The sequence below is a fragment of the Pongo pygmaeus genome, chromosome 23 (genome assembly GCF_028885625.2).
Source record: "Pongo pygmaeus isolate AG05252 chromosome 23, NHGRI_mPonPyg2-v2.0_pri, whole genome shotgun sequence".
NCBI lineage: Eukaryota > Metazoa > Chordata > Mammalia > Primates > Hominidae > Pongo > Pongo pygmaeus.
The window spans coordinates 33,118,423-33,145,917 of record NC_085931.1 but is presented as its reverse complement, the minus strand read 5'-3'; the positions used below and the strand labels follow the sequence as shown (position 1 = coordinate 33,145,917).

General features: G+C 46.5%; 2 protein-coding genes across 8 annotated transcripts in view; one reads left to right on the top strand and one right to left on the bottom strand.

Annotated features, from left to right (window-relative positions):
• UFD1 (ubiquitin recognition factor in ER associated degradation 1) overlaps positions 1 to 19,794 on the bottom strand; it is a 29,102-nt gene extending 9,308 nt beyond the window's left edge. For 2 of the 3 annotated variants that reach the window (XR_010125883.1, XM_054469254.2), the window contains exons 1-6: positions 19,189 to 19,324; positions 15,587 to 15,719; positions 15,185 to 15,217; positions 11,858 to 11,979; positions 8,003 to 8,133; positions 5,331 to 5,403 (exon numbers count right to left, since the gene is read on the bottom strand). Coding sequence is in view for 2 of the 3 variants with exons in the window: in XM_054469254.2 (XP_054325229.1) it covers positions 5,331 to 5,403; positions 8,003 to 8,133; positions 11,858 to 11,979; positions 15,185 to 15,217; positions 15,587 to 15,719; positions 19,189 to 19,191 (495 nt within the window). In the remaining variant the exon portion in view is untranslated. Of the gene's footprint in view, positions 1 to 5,330; positions 5,404 to 8,002; positions 8,134 to 11,857; positions 11,980 to 15,184; positions 15,218 to 15,586; positions 15,720 to 19,188; positions 19,363 to 19,712 lie in introns of those variants that run through there. The other variant, XM_063662849.1, reaches the window with a different exon arrangement.
• Positions 19,795 to 19,980: 186 nt separating this feature from the next.
• CDC45 (cell division cycle 45) overlaps positions 19,981 to 27,495 on the top strand; it is a 41,658-nt gene continuing 34,143 nt past the window's right edge. For 3 of the 5 annotated variants that reach the window (XM_054469253.2, XM_054469252.2, XM_054469251.2), the window contains exons 1-5: positions 19,981 to 20,115; positions 20,255 to 20,314; positions 21,048 to 21,140; positions 22,767 to 22,904; positions 23,956 to 24,099. In XM_054469253.2, the coding sequence (XP_054325228.1) occupies positions 20,065 to 20,115; positions 20,255 to 20,314; positions 21,048 to 21,140; positions 22,767 to 22,904; positions 23,956 to 24,099 (486 nt within the window). In that variant the 5' untranslated portion in view covers positions 19,981 to 20,064. The remainder of the gene's footprint in view (positions 20,116 to 20,254; positions 20,315 to 21,047; positions 21,141 to 22,766; positions 22,905 to 23,955; positions 24,100 to 27,495) is intronic. The other 2 variants (XM_063662848.1, XM_063662847.1) reach the window with 1 other exon arrangement.

Sequence of the window (27,495 nt, the reverse complement as noted above, 5' to 3'; positions counted from 1 at the left end):
CCACCACACCCCGCTAATTTTTGTGTTTTTAGTAGAGATGGGGTTTCACTATGTTGGCCAGGCTGGCCTTGAACTCCTGACATTGTGATCCGCCCGCCTCAGCCTCCCAAAGTGCTGGGATTACAGGCATGAGCCACCACGCCCGGCCAGTATGTCTTGCTTTTACAACCATTTTAAAAAGTTTGGATAGTCCCACCATTTAAAAAAAAAAACTTAAGCAGGGCCAAATCTACTTTTAAAAGTGTCATAATTATTGAATAGACAAGGAATTAAAAAAAAAAGGATCTGTCATTGTGTGGATATACTACCACTTATCCACTGACATCCGGCCTGTTTCCAATCATTTTGCTATGTTAATGACACTACTATAAACATTAAAACATGTCTCCTAGGGCTTGGCTCATGCTTCTCTACCGTTTTCATGTTTTCAAATTGCAGGCCACAACCAATCAGTGGGTCATAAAACCGACAGGGCTGCAAGCAGAACTGAAAAGGAAAGAATTGGAAGACAGTACCCTAGAAGTACCAGAATGTATTGCATTTAGTAAGGATAAATATTCCGGTGACATTTTCCATTTACTTTTATGTATTGGCATAATATTAAACACTTTTTTTTTTAAACTATGGGACCTATTTTCTAGGTTGGTGCTCCTCAAACTACCTGGGAAGACCTAGTTTTTAAAAATGTGCAGTCTGCTGGACTGCCATGTGGTCCTCCTGCACAGAAGCAAGACACAACACACACCAGACGCCTAGAGCTCACCAGGACAAGTACTGGTTCTGTGGCCATGTGTGTGGAGGTTATGACAATGCCAAATTACTATACATTTCTAAACATTCACTTTTGATTCCTGCTTCCTCGAGGCCCTGGCAACCACCATTCTTTCTTTTTTTTTTTTTTTCCTTGAGGCAGGGTCTTGCTCAGTACCCCAGGCTGGAGTGCAGTGCCATGACCCTGGCTCACTGCAGACTTAACTGATCCTCCTGCCTCAGCCTCCTGAATAGCTGTAACTAGGCACATGCCACCACGCCCAGCTAATTTTAAAAGTTTTTCATTAATTTTTTGTAGTGACAGGATCACACTATGTTACCCAGGCTACTCTCAAACTCCCAGGCTCAAACAATCCTCCAACCTTGGTCTCCCAAAGTGCTGGGATGCCAGGTGTGAGCCACGGTGTCCAGGTGATTCTACTTTCTGTCTCCCATGAATTTGACTACTCTAAGTACTCATGTAAGCGGAATGTAGTATTTGTCTGTCTGCATCTGGTTTATTTCACTGAGCAGAATGTTCATCCATGTGGTAGCATGTGTCAGAATTCCCTTCCTTTTTAATGTTGAATAATATTACATTGTATGTGTATACCACATATTATTTACCCATTCATCTGCAATTTATTTTTGACTATGGTGTGAATTAGGAACTCAATTGTTTTTTGATCTTAGGAATAGTCAATATCCCAGATTCCCCAACCCCAGTATCTCCTTTGCCTGGTGACATCAATGCTGCCTGAGTGGTGGACCAAGATTCTTTGTATATAAAACTTTGTTCCACTGGCCTACTTGTCTACTCCAGAACCAATGCCATATGGCATCTTAACTACTGGAGCTTTAGTACACTCAGCTGCCATATAGAATCTTCCTTATATATGACCAGATTCTTTTGTCAATATTTTATCTACAATCTATGTATCTGTATCAAGTGACAATGATCTGTAGTTTACCTTTCTCCTATCCTTGTGTGGTTTTGGTGATCAAGGTTATACCGACCTCAGAGAATGAGTCGGGGGATATTTTCTTTCTCTATTTTTAGAATATCCAAGAGCAATTCATTGCTTGAGTGTGAGGAAGAACCTGCATATATAACCATCTGGGCCTGGGTTTCCTGGATTAAGATTTTTCTGATTGAATTACTTGACTGGCTATACAATTATTTAGGCTGTTTTTTTTCTTTAGTCAAACTTCAATTACACTTTTCTCTAGGAAATAATTTATCAATGTCAAATAAGTTGGCTCATTTCTTAGTATAAAATTTTTCACAGTTTTATCTTTCAAGATATTTTGCTTTACCTAAGTCATTTTATATGTTTTTAAACATTCAATATGTATGTAGACTTTTTAGGGTTTGCTTTTTTTTTTGTTTGAGGCAAGGTCTCACTTTATCACCTAGTGCAGTGGCATGGTCACTGTTCACTGCAACTTCTGCCTCCTGGACTCAAATGATCCTCCCACTTCAGCCTCCCGGGTAGCTGGGACTACAGGTGCATGCCACCATGCCCAGCTAATTTTTGTATTTTTTGTTGAGATGGGGTTTTGCCATGTTGCCCAGTCTGGTCTCAAACTCCTGGACTTAAGCGATCCGCCCACCTCAGCCTCCCAAATTGCTGGGATTACAGGTGTGAGCTACCACACCCAGCTTCAGCTATCTTTTTTATTAACTTTATTGAATTGTAAACAGAGAACACTTTAATTCTAAACAACTCTCTCAAGAGAGTTAAGTCTAGGCCGGGCGCGGTGGCTCCCGCCTGTAATCCCAGCACTTTGGGAGGCTGAGGCTGATGGATCACCTGAGGTCAGGAGTTCGAGACCAGCCTGGCCAACATGGTGAAACCTCGTCTCTACTAAAAATACAAAATTAGTCGCAAGTGGTGGCACACGCCTGTAGTCCCAGCTACTCAGGTGGCTGAGATGAGACAGAGAATCGCTCGAACCCAGGAGGTGGTAGCTGCAGTGAACCAAGATCGTGCCACTGCGCTCCAGCCAGGGTGAGACAAAGAGAGACTCTCTCAAAAAAAAAAAAAAAGAGAGTAAGTCTAAAGACTTACTCTTTTCCAACGTTTTATATGTCATTTTTTAAGCTTCATACATTAAACATTATTACTGCTTTATATGGCAACATTTACTCTGGATTCGTATTTGCCAATTTATTTATTCCCTATTCCTTCTTGCTTTCCTTCTAGGATAATGCTTATTCCTAAAGTACATGCTTTTAAAATTCCATTGGTAAATAACCTCTCTCAGATTTGGTTCATATGAAAATATTTTCACTTTGCCCTTATTCTTTAAGGAAGGTTTTGATGATAGTTACTTGATACTGGCTGTAACTGTTGCTATTCAAAGACCTGCTACTTGCTGTTCTTCTGAAGGTACTGTGTTTTCTCCTTGCTTACCTCTCTGTATTTGGTATTTTCTACCTGTAGCTTATTCTCTTTGTTATACATTATAAATTTCCTATAGTGATGGGCTGACCACCAATTCTAAATCAATTTCAGTTACCATCTCTTCAGATTATTGCAATTCCTCCATTCTTTCATACTGGGATTGCAATGGGCATGTTTGACTTTCTCAGTGTCTTCAACATCTCAAGCTCTCATATGTTCCATCCCCTTGCTCCTCTGTGTGAAATTCCGTTATTTCTTCAGATTCATCTTTCATTAACTCTTTTATAGCTGTTGTTTAACGTTTTGTTTTTCAAATCTTTCTGGTTATTTTTGATAGCCTTTTGTTGCTCGCTATTATAATTCCATTTTAAAAAATATCTTTGAACATTTTATATCTAATTATTTTACATTTGTATCTAGAAATTCTAATGCTGATTTCCTTAGGGATCTAATTTTTATTGTCTCTGCTTTGGTGTAGTTTAATTATGCGTTCTTTGCTTGTTCAATTGACAGCAATCCCAAAGACTTAACTAAACTGGAGTGCTTTTTCCAGAGAGGATCTGTGTTTATGTCTCCTGAGACAATGACAACACCCACCTCTGTGTCTATTTTACTGCTTTTAAGGGTTCCAGTTCAATCCTGATCTCTGATTCAGATCTCCCACTAGAGCACTGATATGGCCATCTGCCCTCAGGGAAACCCAGCTTAGAGTCTTTAAAATTCTCTATAAGCACAACAGTACATTAATCAGAAGGGCCTATTAGAGTATCTAGTTTTCCCTACCTCTAAAAGTGGAAGTTCAAACCTGTGTTTCAATTTTACATATACTCTATATAATGTACCCTCCCTTACAGTGCAAAGTATCAGTACTATCCTTTATCATCAGTTTAGGAGTTATATTTAGTATCACTACCTTAACATTAAAAACAATAACATTAAACTGCCTGTAATTAATTATAAAAGCTTAGAGTATTCAGTTAAGGTAAACGATACCTAAAATGTTCTCCACAAAGCTAAAGGGAACAAGATTATTTCTTAGTTTATTAAAAGGAAAAAAGAAAGTGTGATTCAAAACCCACAAAACTGAAAAATAAGGTCAGATGCCTCAAATACAAGGAAACTGCCAGAGAATAAGCTGGATCCCTGCACTGACACCAAGGGAGTAACTGGCTAAACCACAGGCAGCTGTGACATAGCTGTGAAGGCCCAGTCCCTGAGGGGACCAGAGAGTGCTGTGAAGGAGCTAAGTGCTAGCTTCAGGGAAAGCCCAGCCAAGCCAGGCTGTGGTCACTCCTGAACACTAAGGCTAGCCCTGGCAACAGCTCTGTAGGAGGGTCAATTGTCAACAGTCACAGTGAACAGGGGCACCCATATTACTGTGCTCCATGCTTGTGGTGGGACAGCCTGATGGCAGGATTGCCAACTATTACATCCTCCTGCAGGCATATTCCCATAGGTAATAGGAAAGTGAATGCTTTCTTGAATTTTGGAGTTAAGTCCTGTCATTTCACTTTATAGTTAAATTGTCTAGATCCAGACACCTAAACAGCATAAAATCAGGGATGAAAACAGAGGCATTCAGACCTGAGAGACTTGTGTCAGAAAGGTCAAGCCTAGAGAAGCTGCTAAGTGAAAACAGAAGTTGAAGAAAACAGGAGGAGGTGGAGGAGGATGTGGGCTCCCAGGAGGAGAGGTGAGCCTAGGAGGTGTTGCCCTAAGGCAGAGCCAGGCTCTGCTTCTCAGATGCCACACAGCACTTGGCCCCACTGAAGGGCCTGTCAGCTTCCGTGGGGCAGGGATCCCAAGGACAAGGACCCAGCAGGGTTGTTATTGTGTCTCCACAGCCCCGCAAAGGGCTTAGCTCAGATTAGAGGTGCAGTGGGGACCTTTCAAACCAAGACAGAACCAGCAGCCTTGCCACCAAGGTACACAGAGGTATGACTAATAAGTCTATCAATGTTCCCCTGTAAATGCAATCTATCCTCAAAACAGAGTTACCAAATGAATTAGGGCTCTAAATATGAACCTGGGAAAACTTAATAACCAAACAGCAGGCAGTAATTAGGTGATAAGATCCAGGCATATGCTGCTTAAAAAGAAGCCCCATTCAAACATTAGAATGGACATTGCAGGTGGCTCTTGTCAGGCATGACCTGCATGAACTGGGCTCACCTTTTCATTATAGTTGATGGCAATCACATCCCCGGTGGTCAGACAGGCAAAGTTCCTAAGTGCGTTTTCTAATCTGCAGACACATTCTGTCAAGGCAACATGGCAAGATGGATACCTTAATCTGAAACAAGTTTCCATGAGGGGTTAGATGATTACTGGTAGGTAGAGACTGTACCATGATGGTACTTGAAACACGAAGCTTTTTAATACAATGAAGTACTGCTTGGCAATAAAGGATGGAACTCCTAATATGCAATAATATGGATGAAATGCCAAGCTGGGGGAACAAATGCCAAGCTGAGGGAAGGGGAAATAACCAACCACAAAAGGGCAGTGAGATTCCATCCACATAGAACCCTGAGAAAGACAGATCTATGAGGATAGGAGGTAGCTGAGAGGTTTCTGGGCCAGGGGATCAGGTAGGGACTGACAGGAAAGGACCTTTTGGGGACATGGAAATGTTCTGGTTACATGGGTGTATACATTTTCAAACTGGCTGAACTGTGTGCATTTTATTGTATACAAATTATACCATGGGATTTAAAAAAATCCTATGGGAGTACAAAAGAACAAAAAAGATTTAATGAGTCAGATAGGTCCTCTCAAAAGTTCCTCAAAATCAAAGATGCTTTCATTTATACTTTTGTTGTTTCTATCTTTTAAGCTGATAACTTTAGTTAATAAAAATTAAAATAAAGAAACCAGCAAATACTTTTTATAACAGTAAAACTGTAGAACCCAAATGCCCACACAAGGAAATGTCTATTCATGTGGAATATTTTACCATGTCTTCCTCATCAATTTGCTGAAGGACTTTACATAAAAAGGTCACATGAAATGTGTCTCCAGAGCCTGCCACTGTGAGAGTCTAACTTGAGGGTGAAAGGGTGAGGCTATCTAGATTCACCTTGCTTGGTCAAACAGCTTTCCAGAACCAGAGCAACTTTGTGAAAAGTACCTTATGTGGTGGATGCTTTCTTTCCTCCCAAACATGAAGTGCCACGGTACAGAGTGCCCTTCCCTCCACTCCTCTAGTGACCCTGCCAGGGCATCGTCTCTGACTTCCACTGCAGCAGCTGGAGGAGAAGAGCCAGAGCCCTCAGGCTGAGAACACGAGGCCTCTGCAGGCAGGGCTGGCTCCCCATATGGCCTCTGTATACTCTGGCACCTGCTGCAGCACCAGCTTCCCACTTTCTCTGCTCGGCGTCAAAGACTGCTTTCATCCAGACCTCAGCCAGACCAGAAAACACCAGGCTCTCAACTGATGGAAGTGACGCCCTTTCTCCACACACTAACAAGTTAATTGTGCTGACAAAAACAGCATCTGAGATCAACCTGGTAAGTCTGCACTGGGGCAGGGCGCGGTGGCTCATGCACGTAATCCCAGCACTTTGGGAGGCTGAGGCAGGTGGAGCACCTGAGGTCAGGAGTTCGAGACCAGCTTAGGCAACATGCTGAAACTCCGTCTCTACTAAAAATACAAAAATTAGCCGGGCATGGTGGTGCACACCTGTAATCCCAGCTACTCAGGAGGCTGAGGCAGGAGAATCACTTGAATCTGGGAGGCAGAGTTTGCAGGAGCTGAGACCATGCCACTGCACTCCAACCTGAGCAGCAGAGTGAGACTCCGTCTCAAAAAAAAAGTCTGCATTGCAACACATGTAAAAACCCTGAGAAAATGGGCATGGCCCATTCCTGGTCACTGACAGCCAAACAAGCATGTCTAGGTCAGAGCTCTGAAGGACAAGTTAACTAGCTCTTCCCATAGGACATCCCTCTGCCTGTGGGACAGGAGGCTCAACAAGGCCATCATGTCCAGAACATGGGCAGCAAAGAATATACATGGCCCATATGCATCCAGAGTACAACCAGCAGTGCCTTGCTCCTAAGAAAACATGTGGAGAGAGGGCTACTGGGAAGGGAGGCAGCTTTTCTTAATTTTCTGTCTGTGTTGTTCAACTGTTTTTTTTTTTTCAAGTATGCATTAAAAAAAAATTAAAAAAAAGAAGTAGAATGGAGTGGCCACTCTTATGCCATGATCTTAACAGGAAAAATCAGGGCCATGGAGCTAGAGATCTTGATTGCTGCACACAGCACCATCCTGTACCTGCACTGCCTACTTCCTGATGCTGTCAACACATACACCTGGCTTAAGTTCAGAGGTGAACATGAGGAATCCACTAGAACCTGACACCTTTGCTTTCTGCTTGGTGACACAGAAACTGCAGTCATTGCTACCTATTGGCCTGGAGTGAATCAGCTCTCAGGCTGGCATGCAGTGAGGTTGACGGGCCAGTGCACGGCTGGGCGGAGGTACTAGGGAGCCACAGAAGGGGCTGGAGCTGAAGGCAGATGAGCTGCTCCCTCCTTCCACTGGACATACTGTGCATCCTGGCTTTGTGCTAGGTGACACAGACCAACTGAAAGAAGGCCTTCATTGTGGTCTCCAGGAAGTGTCTAGAAAGTGACAGAGGTGGCCCAGACAGCAGCCAGTGCACTTGGACAGGGCCACGCAGATGTGCTAGCTGAACCCCATTATTCTCAAATCACAACTTGAATCACAAATGTGTGATCCCCAAAGCAGGCACAGATTCAATACAGTACATGATGTTTAACAACCGCCAGCACACTCTCCTTTGTCTAGAAGAACTCTGCTTATTTGAAAAAGATACACGGCTTTGGGGTTGGTGATGTCCAGGAAGTCAGGGCTCTGAGGTTGGAATTTGGAGTAGGTGGCCACTTGAAGGTTGACGCTCTCCACCTGGACCAGGCCGCCTTCTTCCAAGAGTAAGTTCTGCATCATCTGAAAGAAAGAAGAGGTTACATGAGACTCCTAGAGATGAAGTAGCCTCCACAACCACTGCTCCCTATACACTGGGCAGGCCCATCTTACTTGGGTCCTTGGAAGAGGAACATGGAAGAGGCAAGACAAGTAATTCGTGATACTATGTCAGGAAGGAGGGAAAAATCAAGTGATGTGGAAGGAAGAAGGCCAATAAAGGGGTGCTACTGAAGCTGTACAGTGCACAGTGTGAACGCATCTCTGCAGGGCTGCCCGGATTACTCACTAGCTCCAGGCTTCCCAGGGGCAGAGCATTTTCCTGGAATGGTCACTCACCGTACTTCCAAGCTGTCCCACAAGCAAATTATAAGGCCCTGCGGCAAGTAGGGCTGCACCTGAGGTAGGACAAAAGCAGCACAAGGCAAGGCTGACCTGGCAATGGAATGGCCCACCACAGCTGAGGCTGCAAGATGGTGACAAGACCCCAGAGGTCTCTGCTATGGAGGTTATAAAAATCTGACAAAGCCTCCACATGTCTCTATTCAACAACCCAGCCAGGTAGACGACGGCTGAGAAGTGAGATGGAAAGAGATAAACAATGCCCATGAGTACTGGGTGTGCAGGGAGTCCAAACTCAGGTCAGAGGCTCTATGTCTCTTGCAATGAAATTTTGCTTGTCTTATTTGAAACCGTCTTAAAAGGGGTGTCAGACATATACACGAATAGAAAGAGCCGTAGAAGAGAGCTCCCACGCACCCAGCCCTGACGGTTGGACAGTGCTCATGTCGTGGCTCAGTCCATCGATCAGCACTACTTCACACCCAGTCCCAAGCCACACTAGATGCCCTGAAGCAAATCCCAGGTATCACATCCCTTCAAAAATGTTTCATCGGGAGTGGCAGTGAGAAGGTGACTTTAACAGCCAAGGGAAAAGGGGGCTGAGGGCTGTGTCACAAATGAGAGGGAGCTCATGAGGAGGGAGAGGCATGCTGAGGCCGAGGCTGTGCCTGGGAGGCCGTGCCTAGGCCATGAGTGAAGCCTGAGTGGTGGGCCCCATGGACAGACTTGCAGAGGATCCCATGCACTCATGCTGACAGCTGCTTGTCAGGCTAGTAAGGGCAGAAATAGAGGGTGGTCACTCCACCAGACGCCACAGGCAGGCACAGAAGGATGCAGAGGTGACTGGCTTTGGTAACTGGGGTCTGGCATCCCCAGGAGTGATGTTCTAACAGGAAGTATTCTAAGGCTCAGAGTTAGCCAGCTGCAGGCCAGGCGCACTGTCCCTGGGTAGATTTTTGTGGGAAATTTGTCAGCGAGGGGAAGGATACTGGGCTGCAATCGCAAGCCTGAGGGAAGTCTGGCCAGGGATGGGGGGTGGCTTCCTCAGCCAGAGGCAGGACACTGCCATAGGTGATGTGAGGAGGAGAGGCAAAGAGGTCAGACTAGGGCTTGAGGTGAGAAATAGGCTGCTGGAAGAGGCCTGAGAGCACTAAGCAGGCAGGAGGGGCTGATGCCTGGCCCTCCCCATGCAGCATTTTAGAGCATACAGCACAACGGGCAGCTGAGTACCCACATGTCACAAACAGCTAGTCCAGGGCTCGGATCTAGGTCAGCAGACAAAGCCTTGGCTACAAGGAAAAAGGCCAGTACCTATTCCAGGCTGGCTCACCCTGAAGAAGCTTGGGAGCATGGGTGGGATGGAGTCCACCGGCCAGCCCAGAAAAAGCACTGGCTCACACGCCCTCCGAGACAGCACAGAGAGGATACCTGTCACCCGCCTGCCCATGCCAGGAGCTGGAAGGCCAGTTCAGGGGAAGAGGTGGCCTGATGGCTTCACACCCCAAACCAGCTCCAGGCTACCTAAAGAAGCTTTCCAGGGGAGAAAGGGTTCAATTAATTTCCTGGTCTAAAGCAGTCCAACAGCTTGGACAAGAGGCCACCCAAACTTCAAGTCTATGGGTTAAAGGAGAACCTTCGAGGTACAGTGTATCCCCAGCATCACCACCTCCTCTTATAGGTGAGCCACAGAAGGGACTGGGGAAGTAGTCACTGCCTGACACTTCAGCTACCTAGAGTGGCTTCAGTGACCAGGTGTTCTACCGGATGAGCAGAACGTGGCCTCAGGCCCTTGGGAGCACCTGCAGACAAACACAAGAATAGCAAGGGGCTGAGCAGCAAATACTGGGGAGGGCAGGTGAGCCAATCTGGGCTTTGAGGCATAAAAGCCCCCCGCAGGCCAGGGTGGGCAGGCCTGGTCAGCTGAGGTGAGGAGGCAGCATGAGAAGGCCAGGCACTAGGAGGTGCAATGGGAGTGCAGGGCTCTTGTCGGGGAGACACTGGCCAGGCCCGGACCTTGGGAAGGACCCTGGGACCCAGGCTGAAGAGGACGCCACTACCATGGCAGCATGGACAAGGTCACCTGCTACAGCAGGAAAGGGACCTTCAGAATTTTGATTCATATTCTTTTTTTTTTTTTTGAGATGGAATCTCGCTCTGTCGCCCAGGCTGGAGTGCAATGGCGTGATCTCGGCTCACTGCAACCTAAGCCTCCTGGGTTTAAGCCATTCTCTTGCCTCAGTCTCTCAAGTAGCTAGGACTACAGGCATGTGCCACCACACCCGGCTAGTCTTTGTATTTTTAGTAGAGACGGGGTTTCACCATGTTGGCCAGGCTAGTCTCCAACTCCTGACCTCAAGTGATCTGCCCACTTTGGCCTTCCGAAGTGCTGGGATTAGAGGCGTGAGCCACTGTACCTGGCCAGAATTTCAATTCATATTTAATCTCAGAAAATACTTGTTAAGGCCATCCCTTCTGAACGTCTGGCGGCCACCGTAATAGGGCATCAGCAGGAGAGGTGGGCTGTGCTTCAAACCACCTCCCTGGTGGCAGCCAAGCAAGCACTCCTGAGAGTTTCCAGCCCACAGCTCACTGCGGGGTCTCTCAGTATGCCTGATGTAATCCAAGCACAAAGAGAAGGACAAGCAGGTCCCCTTGTGAACTTCCCTAATGTGCCAGAGCTGGGGAGAGGAGTGAGGAGAAGAAGGAGCCAAGTGGGCCACAGCTACCTGTGTGGAACTCTCACTGCTGCAGACTCCTCCCTACAGCACTGGCACAGTTCTGCTCATTTCTCTGAGGGGTACAGCCTCGAGGGCAGGCTCTAGTGGCTCACACGCCCTGGATATCCCAGCCCAGATCTGCAATGACATCCTTCAAGTCAACATTCCAAAGAGAGCCTGCTTGTAAGGAAAAAGACGTCACTCCTATGGCAGCTCAGTTGAGAGATTTGGGAGACTAAGTCAGAGGTAACTGAAAACATGTATGCTGTGACAGACTACTAAAAGTAGGGGAAAAGCATAAAAACCTCAAACACCCTACTTACTAGACCACCTAAAAAATACTGTTGCTCCATTATTTTTAAAAAAGCCTCACCCAGGAAATCACAGATGAACAGTTCAGCTGTGGTTTCTGGACAAACAGCTGCGCAACTATCAAAGAAAAGGCCACTCCCACAGCACAGTGGGCCACAGGTGCGTCCAGAGCCCACCAGGTGCGTCCAGAGCCCACCAGCCCGCGTAAGGCACAGTGCACTGCGCTGGATCCCTTCTCTCTCGCTGGGTCAGCTCAGGCTAAGATGCTGAGCAGGAGGAGTAGGCTGGGCCACCTGCTCCAGGGCCAGGACTCTCGAGTGCAGGGGATGTCTCTGCCTAAGTGGCTGCTCTCTAGAGACCCTGGCAGCCCCACTCACCCAGTGTGGGAGGTAGCAGATGCCCTCATCAGCCACAAACTCCAGCACGCCACAATGCGTCATGCGGTCCGAATTCTTATTGGTCAGTTTGAACAGCATGGGATAGGTAATGTTAAGTCGGCCTGAAAATAAGAGAGAGACTATGAGGCACAACTCCTATGAAGGGACACCTGTTCGGCCCATGCCTTCCCATAGAAGGGGCCTCCCCACAACCCTGCCCTCAACCCCACACTCCTCTGGTAGATGAATCCCCCTCTGTGAGAGTGCAGTGCATGGCTCAAGGAGGAACCTGGCAACTTGGTAACACAGCATTGGCATAGACTTGTGATTTTCTGAAGTCAACATTTTAAAAAGTCATGTGTTCATTCATTTATTCATAAATAATTTCAGTGCCCACCATGCCCTGGACAAAATCCTGACCTTCAAAGGTTTCTAGTTTGAAGGTAGAAACCTTCCAACAAAGAAAACAACCACAACCAGATGCTGCAGGTGCTGTGGGAAGAGCTGGCAGGAGGAGGCAGAACTACTGGGCTAGGCTCCTGGAGGCCAAGTTCTTTAGGCTGGGCACTGGGCAGGCAGACCTGGGAGGAAATCCAGGCAGAGGTGGCAGCCTGAGCAAAGGCGTGGAAGGGAAGAGGAGCCCAGGCAGTTCAGAAATGGTGGACAATTAGGCAAGACAGGCCGGGGATAGGTGTGCAAGTGGTTGGGAAGGGGAGGGGCACCACACGGGGTAGAACCTAGGGCCTGGGCCCAGCGGGCAGTGTGGGCTCTCAGCAGGGTCATGACATAGGACGCCCCCTCTCTCCGGTGGACCTTGAGGTATGGGCTGAAAGCAGGGCCAGAGGCAAGTAAGCTGGACTGGTGACGTGCTGACCCAAGAGGTGCACAGGCACATAAAGGAGGGGCTGGCAAAAAGAGGCAGGAAAACCCAGGAGACACAGGGCCCCGGGGGAGAGGACCGAGAAGGAACTGATGGTAGTGATGGTGTTTGCCATGTGTAAGGCCCTTGTTCAGTCTTCCCAGAACAGTCAGGTAGGTACTATCATTATCCCCTTTTATCTATGGGGAAACTAAGGCCCACAGGTTAAGTAACACGCCCAAGACCTCACAGCACACAAGTGGTGATGCCAGGATTCAAACCAAGGCTGCTGGCTTAAGTCCAGGGATTCAACCATCAAAGCAGAACTTAGCTTGTTTGTTTAGGCAAATATTCCAACAAAAATCACACTTAGTGTTAGGAAGTAACGCAGATTCCATTTGAGATCTCCCTAAAAATTCTAATAAAGCAAATCAAGTTAAAAGCTTGGGCAGGAAGCTACAGAGAACCTCTGGGAGTAGCATGGAGGTACAGTAGGGGTGGGCACTCCCTCCTATCACCAAAGGTGACTCTCACACTGGCAGTAAAGGGGCCAGGACCTCTGTCCCGGTCCACCTCTCAGCTGCAGAGCCATGGAGCTGACATACAGCTGGTCCACAGTAAACTGGACTGGGCCCAGCCAAGGGTCTGAGATTGTTGCAAGTGAAAGAGACTCCAATGTCCCTCAGTCCACTGACTCTCAAACTGTATTTTGTGACTTAGAGGCTCCCAGTCCCTCTGTACCCCCTCACTTCCTCCAAAAAAAGCAGAGAACCTCATTTTATGAATTAGAGGCCTTCCTATAGGATTTAGACAGAAAGAGTTTCTCCCATCACTTAAAAGATTTGCAATGACCCAGCCCCTGAGTCTCTTCTGGACACCTGTGCCAAGGGTCACACCTGGTGTCTGGCTCCTGGGTCAGCATGACTTGAAAGGAAGACCTTTTTAGGGAGCCTGTTCTCTCCTCTGTAATGACAGGGTCTTCGTGAGATCTGTGAACTCCATAGCTTTGTTGACCTACTGGTTGAGCTGAGGCCTCCACTGGGTATAGCCACAGCTGATGCTGGCTCAGGGGCTACCTCCACCTTGTGGTTGGAATCGGATAGCTTAGGTTGTCACAGACACTACAGTACTTCTGATGCACAGACACTGTAGATATCCCCAGTTAAAGAAGAGGACATTGAGGTTCAGAGAGGTCAAGTTGCTACTCTGGAGTCAGGCTGGGCAAAGAGCCCGAGGTGAGTCACACCACAGCCAGCACCTGTTCTCTGCTTGCTGCCACCAGAGGCCCCCAACACCAAGCATGAACCTGTCCTCCTGGCCAGCCCCAGTCTCCTGCCTCACACAGGAAGAATTCACACCAGAAACACTCTTAAGTCTGGAAGGCAATGACTGCATCCTTGATTGGGTTATCCATGATTGGGATTTTCTGTGCCTGTGTAGTATGGGGCTAGGGCATGGGTTTCCAGGTTGCTCTTGTGGGATAAGGGGTCAGAGAAAAGGGAGGAAGAATGTGGCCACTCTTACAACCCCTGTGGGCCTATCTCACTCCTGGTAAGAGGCAGGAGCCCAGCAAGAGGAGTGGCTTCTGGATGGAAGACAATAGCTCAGTTTTTGACATGCTGAGGATGCACTGGTGCACTGGAGATTAGAAATGGGGGTCTGGGCCGGGCATGGTGGTTCACGCATATAATCCCAGCACTTTGGGAGGCTGAGGCAGGCAGATTACCTGAGGTCAGGAGTTCAAGACCAGCCTGCCCAACATGGCGAAACCCCGTCTCTACTAAAAATACAAAAAATTAGCCGGGCGTGGTGGCAGGTGCCTATAATCCCAGCTACTTGGGAGGCTGAGGCAGCAGGATCACTTCGAACCTGGGAGGCAGAGGTTGCAGTGAGCCGAGATTGTGCCACTGCACTCCAGCCTGGGTGGTAAGGGCAAAACTCTGTCTCAAAAAATAAAGAAAGAAAGAAAGAAAAGAAAAGAAATGGGGGTCTGGAGCTCAGGAAAGATGTTTGGTGAGGGGATGAGGAACCTGCTCACAGCGCCCTCTTGTGAGCTGACCAATTCTTCCTTTAGGAAAAAAATCTAGTGAGCCCAGCCAATGGCATCAGCTGCCCTGGCACTGTGCAAAGCACTTGATACTTGTACCTTCATTTAATCCTGACAGAACACTGAGAAAAGTTGGGGAATGGGTGGAGGTGGTGATCAGGAAGTGGAAGGGAACCCCCTTCAGAGAGGAGGAACCTGAAGCACCCAGGGCAGTGATGAAGCTGAGGTTCAGGGGGCCGTGGCCTCGCCCTAGGTACCTGTGACCCAGGTTCTCCCAGCCCAGCGCATGCCCTCCAGGGACAATTCACAACCAGATGTTGACAAAGGGCACTGGTGTCTGGATGTACTGAGGAGCCCATGCTGACTCTTGGTGTCCATATTTACATTATCTAAGTCCTTAAGTCACTCAGAAGATACTTACTGAGTTGGTCTAGGGCTGAGGGCGGCATAATTACTGTGGAAAGAACATTTAAGAAATATTAAAAAATAAAAATAAAAAGGACAGACCAAAGGCAAGATGCAGTTTCTTTATATCTAACAAAAAGCCTTAAACTGTTTTTAGGGTAGCCAGAATGTGCCAGTGATCTTTCATAAAGAATCTTACTTGATGTAATTTATTTTGGGAACTGAATGGTTATCAGCCATAAACCTAACCATAATTAGCACCCCACCCCAATAGAGCAAGTCGGGAATAAACCCCAGCACCATTTTCACAGTAACACTAGCTTCTGACTCCCACATGCAAAGTAAGTACTGTTGAAGGCTACAGCATTGCAGACTTAGGGCAGGAAAAGTTACTATTCAAATAAAAACAAGCACATACTCTTCCCTCCTTTCTCCACATCTGACCTGTCATTAGGCCCTGCTAGCATGGACACAGAGAAGCAGCGGTACTGTGTGGAGAAGCGGTTTTGGAAGACCCTGGGAATCGGGTGGTCGAACATGTTGAAAGAGAACTAGAAGGAGGAAAGAGAAACAAGTATTAAAACAAAGGTACATTTCTTCATGTCAAAAGCCAAAACATGTCAAAGTAATTAATGCTACTAAACATTGTCAGAGATCACAATGTACTGAAATCTTCAATGTAATCTTACTAAATACAAAACAGGCCATGCCAAGCCTGTCCTGAACCTTTTTCAGGGCTGTGCTCCCATCTTCATCCTCAGGATCAAGGCCGAACCTCTTGCATACCTCAGAGACTTGTATTGACAGCCCCACAGACTCCTGCCTGGGCTAGTTCTCTACCTTGAACACTCTTCCTATTATCATTAATCTAAACAATATTTGTTAATTGAAACATCTCTTTATTGAGTGCCTACTGTCTGCCAGGCTCTGACATGAGCACAAGGGAAGCACCACTCCAGTGATGTCTGTCCACTAACAAAATAGATACCACCCCTGTCCTGGTGAAAATGACACTCAAAGCAAGAGAAATATACACTCAAAGCAAGGGACATACACACGTGTGTCTGGCAGTTCTGAAGACAAGCAGCAGGGTAAGTAGACACAGGGCTCCTGGGAATGCTATTTTAAATAGGTGGTTAGGAAGGGACTCTGCACAAAGACCTGAATGCTATGAGAGGGAGCCAGGCAAAAAATAGGGAAAGACATTCCAGGCAGCAGAAAGAACAGGTACCCAGTGGTTGCACCCCTTCCCCTGGGTTCCAATTACCATCCTTTCCTTTCCCCAGGAAGCCTCTCTTGCTCTGCTGAGGGTCAGGTCTAGTGCCTCTCCAGCGTGCTCTCACAGCACAAAGTAGGTACACGTCACACTATGTTGTGATGCTTTCTTACAGCAACAAGCAAAGCTAAAACATGATGCCATTAAAAAGATAAGATCCTAGATCTTAAACTGTAGACTAAGATGAGGCTTAGCAAACATGTATCAGTTTGAAGGTTTTCTCAAAGTACAGTATTCCTCCCACCACCCCCCCATATCCACAGGGGATACATTCCAACATCCCCAGTGGACGCCTGAAACCACAGATAATACCGAAATCTATATATACTATGTTTTTTTCTTATACATATCTACAATTTTCTTATACAGATCTACAATAAAGTTTAATTTATAGGCTGGGTGCAGTGGCTCACGCCTATAATCCCAGCACTTTGGGAGGCAGAGGCAGGTGGATTACCTGAGGTCAGGAGTTTGAGACCAGCCTAGCCAACATAGTGAAACCTCCCCTCTACTAAAAATAGAAAAATTAGCCGGGCGTGGTGCTACACGCCTGTAATCCCAGCTACTCAGGAGGCTGAGGCAGAAGAATCGCTTGAACCCAGGAGGCGGAGGTTGCAGTGAGCCGAGATCGTGCCACTGCACTCCAGCCTGGGCAACAGAGCAAGACTCTGTCTCAAAAAAAAAAAAGTTTAATTTATAAATTAGGCACAGTAAGAGATTAACAATTAATAATAAAACAATTACAACAATATACTGTAATAAAATTTATGTGAATGTGGTCTCTATTTTAACATTTTTGGACCATGGTTGACCTCAGGTAACTGAAACCACCTAAAATCTCACAGTAGGATATATATTCAAAAGAATTGGAGGCAGAATCAAGAAGAGATTTTTGTACACCCTGTATTCATAGCACAATTATTCATAATAGCTAAAAGGTGGAAGTAACTCAAGTGTCCAATGACAGATGAGTGAATAAACAAATTGTGGTATGGTATATACATACAATGAAATATTATTCAGCTTTTAAAAGGAAAGAAATCCTGTCACATGGATGAACCTTGAGGATATCATGCCAAGTGAAATAAGTCAGTCATAAAAGGACTTATATTTTATGAGTCCGCTTCTAGGAAGTACCTAGAGTAGGCAAATTCATGGAGACAAAGTGGAATAGAGATTGACAGGGGCTGTGAGGAGCAGGAAATGGAGAGCTATTGTTTAATGTGAGTAGAGCTTCACTTTTGCAAGATGAAAAAGTTCTGAAAATCTGTTGCTCGTGAATGTACTCGACACTATTGAACTATAGACTTAAAAACGGTTAAGACGATAAAAACTTGGTTTTTTTAACTACAACTAAAAAAAAAAATCTCTATTAGAGAAAATTTCTTGACTTGATTCCAAATATATATTTAGTAGAAGGAATGCCACCTACTGACAAAGCAGTTTACTAGCAACTCCAAAATTAGCAAGCTGAATTAGCCATCTCCCAAAATGCAAACATAGCATGCTCCCGCCTAAAATCTGGGATGGTTCTTTACTCCCTGGCACTCTAACACAGTAATTTCCAATCTTTTGTCTTTCTTCTTTTAAGCAGGATAACTGTTCAACTAAATCTTGGCCAGAACCATAACACACGAAATAGCATTTCTGGGTGAACAAGGCCAGAACAGGGTAGGGGCTTGCTTCCCTTGAGTGCTTCTCACTAGCCAACCCATCTAAGCCATTTCTTCTCTTTGAATATAAAAGGTAAATCCGCACAAAGGGGCAACATACTTAACAACCTGCCTGCAGTTTACCCATGAACCCGACCTTCTGCCCCTTCTTTGCTGCTCCCGATCCCATCTCTCACTTTCCTTTTCAATCCCGAGACCTAGCACATTGCCTGGAACATATCAGGTATTCTTGAGTGGATGAACTCAAGAATAGAAATAAGCCAGGGTTTGACAGTGACACACTTGGGATAAAATCTAACAATCATTCCTTGTCTTTACTAAAATAAACAGGTGACAGGAAGACAATACCGTAGAGTGCTTTGCAGCCAGACAGACTTGGCTTCAACTCTCCACTCCCTACTTCTGTGACTCGAATAAAGTACCTCTGTAAACCTTAGTTTTCTCATGTTTAAAATCATCATCATTCTTGCTTCCAAAGGGATTGTAGGGATTAAAAGAAATAAGGTGTGACGAGGGAGTACAGGTGTTAAAAGCTGTGTAACAGGAAATGTACCAGCAGGTATTAGCTTCCACCGTTATCATTACCGAACACAACACCGCTGTACAGATTCGAAGGCACGAACCCGTAGGCACGGAGCTCACGGAACTGGGGCAAGAGCTGGGTGTCCCCCAAGAGCGGGGATGCCCGCTACGGATTCTCTCTGGGGAGCGCCTGATTCTGTTCCCATCCCCAGCAACCTTGCAACTAACTTTGGGTTTATGGAAACCTGTTGAGCGTCCAGCACTTGGGAAACCCGTGAATGGACACAAACCTTCCTTTCTTTCGTCAAGGAGGGCAAGTCCGGCTGAGACGGAATGCGAGCCACGTTCAGGACCGGCGGACGCGACCACAGGCGGTTAGTGGTCAAGGGTCCTGCGTGTGCCCGGTGCGGCCGATGAGCCGGCAGGCCGGACTCAGGCCCGGGTGACTCGGCACCTCTGCCGCCTTCCCGCCCCGTCCCGCCCCGTCGGGCCCTACCTCAGGCCCCAGGCCAAGGCCCCAGCCCCCGCCCGCTGCCCGTCAGCGCTTACCATGATGGACACCACCTCGCAGACTCTGCTTCTCTCGGGCAATGCAACGAAGGAACCCCGTCGACCGCTCTCCTAGCCGCCGCTGCCGCCGCGCCAAGCCGGTACGCCCCAGAGGCTCACCGGAAGTGCCGAATCCGAGACCCGGAGGGGGGTGCCCGGGACAAAGCGTCGGCTGCAAAAGAGAAAAGGCCAGGCGAAGACGCTAGGCTCTAAAACACCCTCAGTAGAAGCACTAAAATACCGTTTCGTGATTTATTTCCCCATTTATAGGTATTTTAAAAGTTATTTTAAATTACGTGTTGATAGTATTCCCCTCCAGACGAATTTAGTAGGGCCCATTGTCCTTACGACTACACTACCCACAATGCACTACCCAGAATGCCTCTGCTTCAGCCATCGAGGACTCGGGCGGAACTAAGCTACAAATCCTTCTTCAAACCACACCAAAAACCTATTGCAAACGTAAATGCTGCCCCATTGGGTATGTGACTGAGTTTAATGTATGGCTAGAAGTATACTTTCCTTCAGGGTTCCCAGTGGGAGGCAGTAGGCTTCTCTTCCCAAAGTAAAGATGTCCGCCGAGAGTCGCATTTCTGGGTAAAAGCGAGTCAGCGTTGAAGCGGGGGCAACAGTGTTTGCGTTCGGCCTCAGAGGTGACGCTTCTTTGGGGGCGGGCTGGAGTTTTCTGGCCGTGAATGGCAGAGCGCTAATGGCCGCCTCCAATGTGGCCCAATCAGAAAGGAAGGCTGGGAACTAAGAAGCTATTGGTTGGTGATCCCTGGACCAATCGGAGGAGCAGTGATTTGGCGGGAGTCTTGACCGCCGCCGGGCTCTTGGTACCTCAGCGCGAGCGCCGGGCGTCCGGCCGCCGTGGCTATGTTCGTGTCCGATTTCCGCAAAGAGTTCTACGAGGTGGTCCACAGCCAGGTGACGCCCAGTCCGGGACCCCCGCCGAGGCCTTGCTGGTGGGGAAGGGATGAGGGGGAGCGGCCGTGGGTGACCGGGAGGCAGGGGAGGGCCGGGGTTCGGGTCGCCGCGTTCAGCCGGTCTGCTCTTCCCCCGATAGAGGGTCCTTCTCTTCGTGGCCTCGGACGTGGATGCTCTGTGTGCGTGCAAGATCCTTCAGGTGAGTTCTGCGGACCCTAGGAGGGCGGGGCCGGCGCGAGAGGTGAGGGTGCTGCGTGGGGGCGCAGGGCGGGCAGAGTGTCAGGATGGGTGCTGAGGGCTTAGGGTGGGACGGAGCAGGGCAGGAGGTGAGCAGCAAGTGAGAGGAGAGAGACTCGGAGGAGAGGTTGCCTCCCTGTCCCAACGGTGTGGGGTGGGATAGAGGTTTAAGTAAAAAATAAAGAGACTAGTTTGTATTTTTGCAATAAGCTGTTAATATTAATAGGTGAACAAAGCAGTTGCATTTGGGGGAAACTTTGGATCTATAGTGGGCTCTCAAATGGGGGATTTGAGAGAGAGGAATCTGTGACAACTGTGGGTATAGTCGTGTCATAGGTGTTGCTGGGAATATGGGAGCCCCTAGTCTATTAGGGAAGATCGTTAGTTTGGTTTTGAATAGGGCATAGTATTTACGTTGTTTTGGTCAGGCCCTTGGATCAGGAACTTTTCAGAAGGCCTGGAAGTTAAATCGGCATTTCTCCCCGATGTTTTACTTTGGTAATTTGCAAAATTCACAGAATGGTATGGTAAACGCTCATATCCCTAGCACCTAGCTTTTCCCGTAAGCATTTCACTAACTTTAATGTTATCCCATGTCTTTTGTCTCTCAACCCGTCTAATCTTCCTCAGTTTCTTTTCAAGGTAAATTGCTAACGTCCTAAATACGATAGGCTTTGAAAACACTCTCTTTCCAGGCCTTGTTCCAATGTGACCACGTGCAATATACGCTGGTTCCAGTTTCTGGGTGGCAAGAACTTGAAACTGCATTTCTTGAGCATAAAGAACAGGTATTGAAGATGCGTTTTAGAATAACATGGCTTTTTACTCAATTGTAATTTCTTGACACAGCATTCTATTTCCACGATAGATTAAGTGTGTATTTAAGTATCAGCTACATTAGGCAATATGGAAGAGAAAAACATGCTGTATATACTGGTGACTTACGCCCAAGTTGTAGAAGCAAAATTGACAGCAAAAAAAGATAATGTGGATAGCCCCACCTTTGAACTTTTTTTGCAGAAATTTGATTATAAGGTGCTTAGAATCTAGCAGTTTTTAATATGGTCTAGTTAAAATTATTTTATTTTATTTTGGTTTATTTATTATTATTATTATTTTTTGAAATGGAGTCTCGCTCTGTCGCCCAGGCTGGAGTGCAGTGGCACGATCTTGGCTCACTGCAAGCTCCGTCTTCTGGGTTCATGCCGTTCTTCTGCCTCAGCCTCCAGAGTAGCTGGGACTACAGGTGCCCGCCACCACACCCGGCTAATGTTTTTGTATTTTCAGTAGAGACGAAGTTTCACCATGTTAGCCAGGATGGTCTCGATCTCCTGACCTCGTGATCTGCCCACCTCCGAAAGTGCTGGGATTACAGGCATGAGCCGCCATGCGCAGCCTTTATTTATTTATTTTTGAGACAGAATCTCGCTCTGTCACCCAGGCTGGAGTGTCATGATGCAATCTTGGCTCACTGCAACCTCCGCCTTCTGGGTTCAAGCGATTCTCCTGCCTCAGCCTCCTAACTAGCTGGGATTACAAGTGCCCACCACCACGCCTGGCTAATTTTTGTATTTCTAGTAGAGACGGGGTTTCTCCACATTGGCCAGGCTGGTCTCGAACTCCTGACCTCAAGTGATCCGCCTGCCTCAGCCTCCCAAAGTGCTGGAATTAGTTAAAATTATTTTAGAATACACTACTATTTTATATTATTTCTCTGAGAAAATGCATCCTGGTTTCCAACTTAAAATCCAGGAATAAATTTAAACAATAGATGCCAGGATTCCTCCCACCTCTGCATGGGGCCAAATGAGAGGTGGGACATTGTACACCCCACAGAGAGGGGATGGGACATGGAAGAGGGTCCCTGGAGTCCCCAGCCATATCTAGGATTGTTTTGGCAGAGACAAATCCTCTCCTGGTATTCCTGTTATTATGTTGAGGACCCACACCAGTTTGGTATTTATAAGGAAATAACATGTTATAGTGATAGAGTGTGATAAAGGACTTAATATTTAAGTACCCATAAAGTATATGCTAAAAACTTAAACCTGTATGATGCCATTAGCCTGGAGAGGCACGAAGCATAGTACTGTGAGGTCTGGAGAGACACAATCATGTGCTTGAAGTCTTGGTCTGCTCCTCATTAGTTTCTTGAGCCTGTCCATGAGACTTGGGCTTGCTGAGTCTCAGCGTGCTCCTGGGGAAAACTGGGAGCCCCAGGGCCCACCCTGCTGTGTCACCATGCTAAAGCACTTAGCATGCCAGCCTGGCCATTTTTTGGAGTCCCTTGCCACATGGGCCTCGCCACATGTCAGGGACTTAGTGAGTTTAAGCAGAACAACTCAGAGGCTTAGTGATGAAGGAAAAGGGGCCTCCTCGATATAGCTACTTTACAATATCTTCCTTTTTTTCAGTTTCATTATTTTATTCTCATAAACTGTGGAGCTAATGTAGACCTATTGGATATTCTTCAACCTGATGAAGACACTATATTCTTTGTGTGTGACACCCATAGGCCAGTCAATGTCGTCAATGTATACAACGATACCCAGGTACTTTTTGTGCTATGCCCTCAAACTGTCTGTACTTTTTATGCCATGTACAATGTCTCACCTGGTGTTCTTGGTAAGGTGTGTGTCTGACTACCCTGTGGGACTGGGAACAGCCTGAACACGAGAACTTGGTCTTTGTCATCTTTTTTTTTTTTTTTTAAGAGATAGGCTGGAGTACACACTGGCACAATCATGGCTCACTGCAGCCTCAAACTCCTGGGTTCAACTGACCCTTCCTGCCTCAGCCTCCTTAGTAGGTAGGACTACAGGCACATGCCACCATGCCCAGCAAATAGTTGTTTTCATTTTTGTTGAAATGGAGTCTTGGCCGGGCATGGTGGCTCACACCTGTAATCCCAGCACTTTGGGAGGCCGAGGCGGGCAGATTACGAGGTCAGAAGATTGAGACCATCCTGGCTAACATGGTGAAACCCCATCTCTACTAAAAATACAAAAAATTAGCCGGGCATAGTGGCGGGCGCCTGTAGTCCCCAGCTACCCAGCTACTCAGGAGGCTGAGGCAGGAGAATGGCATGAACCCGGGAGGCGGAGCTTGCAGTGAGCTGAGGTCATGCCACTGCACTCCAGCCTGGGTGACAGAGCGAGACTCCATCTCCAAAAAAAAAAAGAAAAGAAAGATCAGCCTGGAGTTGCTTTTAGACATGCTTTTAGACAGGAGTTTTAGTCACTTAGGGATTACACATCTTCATGTCCTGTATCAGAGGCCGAGTTGTGGGGCGTAAATTTTATTGGTGTATGACGTAAGAGGATGCTGTGTTTCCAGACTTAAATAGACTAGATGGTTCTCAAAGAATTGTTTTCAGATTTTCCTAATTTCTGCATACCACGTGTGGTGTAACTCTGGTGCCTCACTGGTAATGAAAACAAGAAAATCCTTAGAAGCCTGGAACTCTTGTTAAATAGGTAGCTATTTGTATGAACAGGAAACTGAGTCAGCTTATTAGGAAATGATAAGATTCTGCAGAAGAACATATTGTATAGTTTTCCGTAGAAAGAGGAGAGGCTTAATTCCTTTTTTCTTTGAACTTAGATCAAATTACTCATTAAACAAGATGATGACCTTGAAGTTCCCGCCTATGAAGACATCTTCAGGGATGAAGAGGAGGATGAAGAGCATTTAGGAAATGACAGCGATGGGTCAGAGCCTTCTGAGAAGCGCACACGATTAGAAGAGGTGAGTTTGGGTCTCTCACAGCCATCCCAGAGGAACTTGCACTCCCAGAGGTCGGTCATCCTGAAGCCTGCCAGGCCAAGGTGTAACTGAGGACAGTGGGAAGTGGAGAAGTTAACAGGCATGGATGCTGACCCTGGGCTCTGCTGTACCCTGGTTATGTGGCCTCAGGCAGGTTACTGGACTTTCCTAAATAGTGGGCTATCTGTCCAATAGGATCCTGTCAGAAGAAATGAAATTTAGGACAGCTCAGCTCTGTGGCTAGATAGCAAAAAAATAATGTAGAGAAGCAATAAATAGTGCAACCCCCACCCCTTCCTTTTCTACTGTCTTCTAGCATCACTTACTGTGCAGTCACTGCAGAGGAGCAATGTGGATCTGCATCCCTTGGCCAGGCCCAGTCCCAGACAGTTACTCCAGGGGAGGTATCTTGTATGTGAAGATACAAATGGTTTTCACCGTGTGGACCTTGGGTCTGAGCTGCTTAGTGATCTGGGGCTGGGCCCAGTGGCCTACCCAACACTACGGCTTCTGCAAGATGTCAAATGACAGGCAGAAGGTGGTTGTTCCCATAGCACAGAGGGCCATGTGATGCTTTTGAAGATGACCTCTGGCTCCTGATCTTGGTGTGTGACCTAGAATTTGCCCCCAAAATGTTCTAGGGTCTTCCCTTCATCCTCAGCCTGACATTTCCCAGTAATGTGCTTTTGGGAAGCCTTTTTGAGCCATATTTGAGATGTTCAAGACATTCTCCATTTGGGGAAGGGGCAATGCCCTTCAAACTGAGGCATGCTTCACTCTTCTTTCTCACCTTTGTCACCCCTTTCACTAGGTTTGGGTGTCTCATAGGGAACCTCTTGGTTATATTTTCTTACCTCTTGCCCAGCTCTTTGTTCTATTTTTTGGAAGACTTTGTTTTTTGTTTTTTTTGTTTTTTCCCCAGACAGGGTCTCTCTCTGTTTCCCAGGCTGGCCTCAAACTTCTGGGCTCACTCGATCTTCCCACTTCAGCCTCCCTAGTAGCTGAGACTAAGCACATGCCACTACACTCAGCTTGGTCTTTATCTTCTAATCTTTGATTTGTGAGGAGTCCTTTTTGTTCTCTGAATGTTTTTTTATATAGCATTCTTTTAACAATTGATGAGCTGCATTTCATTGGTTCCCAAATGTCAGTATCCAATGGGATTTCCCAGGAAACATTCATGTTCTACAGATAAGTCTTGGAATTTTCCACTCTGACTAATAAACAAATATTTTTTAAGCACTTAATATGTGTCAGGTACCAGTTAGGCCCTGGGGTGTGGGGATGAGAGCAAAGTCCTGCCTTTGCAAAGCTTTCCATTGGGGGAGACAGATACTGATCATGTAAATGAGCACAATTAGGGAAAGCTTTCAGTTACCAAACATGAGTTAGCGGGGAATGGAGCCAGGAGGATTCCTGGGCAGAGCATCCATAGACACTGCGGCTCTGAGGTGGGAAGGAAAGTTTCAAGAAAGGCTTGGCCAGCAGTGCCAAAGGAACAGGCAAATGAGAAAAGACCAGTGGGTTTGGCACCAAAGAGAAGGTAGGTTGTCTTGATGAGATACAGGAAAATATCAGCATTTCCTTTTACATAACACATCAATTTGGAATTTGTGTTTGTAAATGTTTAACATAATATTCATGGAATATAATAGGCATAATTTCTCACCAACTTTTTATTTTGAAATTTTTTGAAATGTATACCGTGGTTGAAAGGATAGTACAGTGAATATCCATATACCTTCAATCTAGAGTCAACAGTGGATCATGACTGTAGGTGGTCTCAGCTACTTGGGAGGCCAAGGCAGGAGGATTGATGAAGCCCAGGAATTCGAGAACAGCCTGGGCAACATGAAGAGACCCTGTCTCAAAAAAAACAAAAACAGTTTTTCACATTTGCCACATTTGCTTTCTCTCTATGTATTCTTTTTTCTGTATCATTTGAGAATAGGTTGCAGAAACTGTGATATTCTTTTTATTTTTTATTTTATTTTTTCTTAAAATGGAGTCTCACTCTGTCACTGAGGCTGGGGTGCAGTGGCACGATCTCAGCTCCCTTCAACCTCTGTCTTCTGGGTTCAAGCGATTCTCCTGCCTCAGCCTCCCAAGTAGCTAGGATTACAGACATGCACTGCCACACCGAGCCAGAAACCATGATATTCTACACATTCTTTCATAAGCAGCTCCTAAGAATAAGGACATTCTTCCCAATAAACACAATGCCATTGTCATACATAAGAAATGAATAATATCCTAATATCATGTAATATTCAGCCCATATTCAGGTCTCTTTAACTGTCCTCAAAATATATTTTGCAGCTATTTTTATTTCTGAACTATTCTCCAATCAAGGTTAACACATTTAGCTATTTCTCTTTACTGTCTTAACCTAGAACCATACCTTACCTCTTTTTTTCTTTTGTTTTGTTTTTAATGACATTGGAGGCCAGTCCTCTTTTCTAATATTTACTTCTACTTGTTTCTTCATGGAGTACTTTAACTTGCTTCTCTATCCCTGCATTTTCTATGGTCTGTAAATTAGGTCTAGAGTGTTGATTTTAATAACATTAAGCATTCTTGAGAAGAATACTTTTTATATAAGTAAAACCTGTGCATGATTTATAACTAATTATGTGTATATTAGAGGTATATATATATTTTTTGAGACGGAGTCTCGCTCCGTCGCCCAGGCTGGAGTGTAGTGGTAACGATCTCGGCTCACTGCAAGCTCCCGGGTTCATGCCATTCTCCTGCCTCAGACTCCCAAGTAGCTGGGACTACAGGTGCCTGCCACCACACCCGGCTAATTTTTTGTATTTTTAGTAGAGACGGGGTTTCACTGTGTTAGCCAGGATGGTCTCGATCTCCTGACCTCGTGATCCTCCCGCCTCGGCCTCCCAAAGTGCTGTGATTACAGACGTGAGCCACCGCACCTGGCCGCTTTTTAGAGGTATATTCTTAGAAATATTTTTACCAGCCTGGTGTGGTGGCTCAAGCCTGTAATCCCAGCACTTTGGGAGGCCGAGGCGGGCAGATCACCTGAGGTCAGGAGTTTGAGACCAGCCTGACCAACATGGAGAAACCCTGTCTCTACTAAATACAAAAATTAGCCAGGAGCAATGGCAGATGCCAGTAATCCCAGCTACTCGAGAGGCTGAGGCAGGAGAATTGCTTGAACCTGGGAGGCGGAGTTTGCAGTGAGCCAAGATCATGCCACTGCACTCCAGCCTGGGTGACAGAGCAATACTCTGTCTCAAAAAAAAAAAAAGAAAGAAATATTTATACCAGACTGGACAACATAGCAAGACACTTTCTCTACAAAAAAATAAAATAAAAATTAGCCAGGCATGGTGGCATGGTCCCATAGGCCCAGCTACT